Below are 2,942 nucleotides of genomic sequence, written 5' to 3' on the forward strand. Positions count from 1 at the left end.
GGTCTGGCAGCTTGCCTGCTTGTCCTGCAGCTCCCGCCACTGCTCCTACCACTCGTCTGGGAGGGCAGGGGGGTGAGAGGGGCGTGTGCCCCATGATCTATGCGGGGCAGGCTGGGGCTGTGCCAAGCTCTTCCTGGCAGGGTGGGGCTGCACTGGGAAGGGACTATGGTGAATTTGTGGCTGCAGCCCTAGCCCTGTAGCCCCCTACTGGCACAGCCCTACCTTGCTGGGAAGAGCTTTGTGCAGCCCTGGCCCCAGCCCAACCCGCACAGATCTGGGGGCACATGCTCCAGCCATGCCCTCCCGTGACAAGCAGGCAAGCACTGGACGAGAGTGGCTCCTAGACAAGTGGCGCACAGTGGCGAGAGCTGTTGCCTGCAAATGAGCTGCAGCTCTGTCCCACATCTGCCCCGCCCCTGCTCCAGCTCCAGCCCTATGCCTCCCTCCCTGCGGGGGGTGGGCCTTGATCTGCCCCCCTACACCCCTTCCCTCCTCCCTCCCCTTCCACCACACTAGGCTTACCAGCTGGAGACAGCTCTCCATGCTCCCGGGCTGTGCTCCCTGCTGCCTGTGCTGCGCTGTGGACACACGCATGCGTGGGCCATTTATCAACCAAATTATCAGCCTGATATAGCCGATTTTCCAATATATTAAATTTTCTTTAGATTGGTGCCGATCTAATATCAGACCCATGTATCGGTGCACCTGTAATATGATGCATAAGAGCCTGCTTAAAATCATCATCGGTATAGTAAGATAAGCTGGAAGTGATGCTTCATTATTTATTTTCGGAAGGTCCAGCTGCAAACTTACATCCTCTTGTACTATGCAACTGTCATCAATATTTTGTAGTTTAACTTGTGAGTAGTCTCAGCTCAGCTTAAGCTTCACAGTCATCAGTTTCTGTGGCTTGGCTATGTCAGAATGGGAGGAGACTATCCTCAAAAATATTTCATACAGCAAGATTCAAGACTGCTCTAGAAAGTGGGGTCACCCTCTATGGCAGTGCCATGTCTGCAAAAATGATATGAAGTCATTCAGCATAAATGTAGAAAGCTGCGAGGAGCACACAGAATCCTGTCCCATCTGAAGGGAACATCTGGCACTGGGTGCTGCTCAACATGAACTGACTTTGATTCAGAAGATGGAAGTGAAGCAAGAAAGAAGAAAGCAGCATGCTGCAAACTCGGACTCTAACTCAGACAACACGTGGGTCTGTGAAACTTGTAACAAGCCATAGCACTTTTGAATTGGGCGAGTCAGCCAGAAGCGGCATTCGTTAGGCACCTGACTAGACAGTCCTCTCATCCAAACGCCATGATTCAGAGGATCAATGGTTGCTGATACTATTTTTGTCTGTAAAAACAACTCTCAGTATTTAATTCAGGCTCTGGGAACATTTATCTATAATGAGATGAATAATGTGAAACAAATGGTAGCTTCCTGTAATTTGTTTATAATGAGCTCCTCCTTTCTTGTTTGTTGGCAAGCTAAATGAAATAAGATCTTCCTACCTCTTGACCTGTACTTTTGAAACATGGTTAACAGCTATTATTTAGTGTTTTCCTCTCCCTCCGGCTTAAAAAATGACACATCACCGAAGCTTATGATGGATACCTCTCCTAGAAATTTCAATACTTTCTTTATGTAACAGTTATTAATAGTAATGATTCCAATGCATGTTTTTAAATAGTGATCACATCCCTAGAGTTTTGGTGTGTGAATTGAAATGTATATTTAAAAACATGAACCAGAATATAACCAAAATCACTTTAGACTTAGTAATGCCAGTTGTGAAGGTGAAACTTAATTAGGAATAATTTTAGTTGAGCTAACTTTGCCTTCTGGACATAGGTTATGGGTTTTTGGCTGACTAGAAAAGTTAACATAACTAGAGTGAACAAACCAACAACATTGCATCTAGCAGTAATTCAGACTCCACCTTTTTTTTTTCTCCTTAACTTTCAGTGCGTGGAACAGCAGCAACAGCAGCAGCCAGCAACCAAATAGAGGTGTTTGTTGATGGGCAGCCTGTGTTTGTGGATCCTGGAACCACAGTGCTTCAGGTAAACAAAGAAATTTGGATATGTTTCCGATTCTTCCTCCCCACTCTCCCTTATGGTGTTATGTTTGTCAGCTTGTTGCACATCACAGCAATCTGTCTAGACTAGCCAATTGCCCATCAAAAAGGACGACGGGTGGGGGCTGGGATGGAGTGCTGCCACCTAACGCCCCATGCTGCCTTTGTTCTGCCTCTTGCAGAGAGCGGGGTGGGGGAGCTGGCCTCGGCTTCCCCACCCTCGTCCGGTCCTTGGTTTGCTTGCAGGGAGCGAGGTTGGGGAGCTGAGGCTAGCAGCTCCCCTACCCTCTGTCTAGTTGTTGGCGCGGTTTTGGAATCATGGCAGCACTCCCCCACGCTTGGAGCACTCCAGTTGGCTGTTTCCTTCAGCCAGTCAGAGTGCAAATAAAGTGTTACAGACAGACAGACTTGGGCTTTTATAATATTAGAATGTTTTCATTGCCCACAAGACCACTCAGGATGAGAGGATCACTTATTTCAGCGAGATAAGTCCAATCTGAACCAATTTTGATTGAATTCTGGACAAATTGTTATTACATTCTAGTTGGTACCAGTAGAGCCACTGTGTGTCCTAGTCAAAATTATATTAATAATAAAAATAATAATAAATTCAGTCATCCAATTTTCTTGATGATGAGAGCTGAACAGGACTCTTGAAAGCCCATTAATTATTACCTTATTTAATTAAATGGGGTTTTACTCAAATGTACCTTACCTTCCTGCACTGAAAGCTCCCAATTCAGGGTACAACTTTTCCAGTGCTCTTACCCATCTTTGCATGAGAAAAAATGAAATTCTGGCCTTCCAAAACAATGCTCAACATTGCTTCTAGACTTTTGAGGTTAGCTTTTCCATTAGAATT

General features: G+C 45.9%; 1 protein-coding gene across 4 annotated transcripts in view; it reads left to right on the plus strand.

Moving 5' to 3' along the window:
- Positions 1-2,942, plus strand: part of NDUFS1 (NADH:ubiquinone oxidoreductase core subunit S1) — a 32,840-nt gene that overhangs the window by 5,333 nt on the left and 24,565 nt on the right. For all 4 annotated transcript variants that reach the window (XM_019523477.1, XM_019523478.1, XM_019523476.1 and 1 more), the window contains exon 3: positions 1,969-2,066. In XM_019523477.1, coding sequence (XP_019379022.1) covers positions 1,969-2,066 — 98 coding nt within the window. The remainder of the gene's footprint in view (positions 1-1,968; positions 2,067-2,942) is intronic.

This window comes from Gavialis gangeticus, unplaced genomic scaffold, assembly GCF_001723915.1.
Source record: "Gavialis gangeticus isolate Ggan-Ray unplaced genomic scaffold, GavGan_comp1, whole genome shotgun sequence".
In the NCBI taxonomy this organism is placed as follows: domain Eukaryota; kingdom Metazoa; phylum Chordata; order Crocodylia; family Gavialidae; genus Gavialis; species Gavialis gangeticus.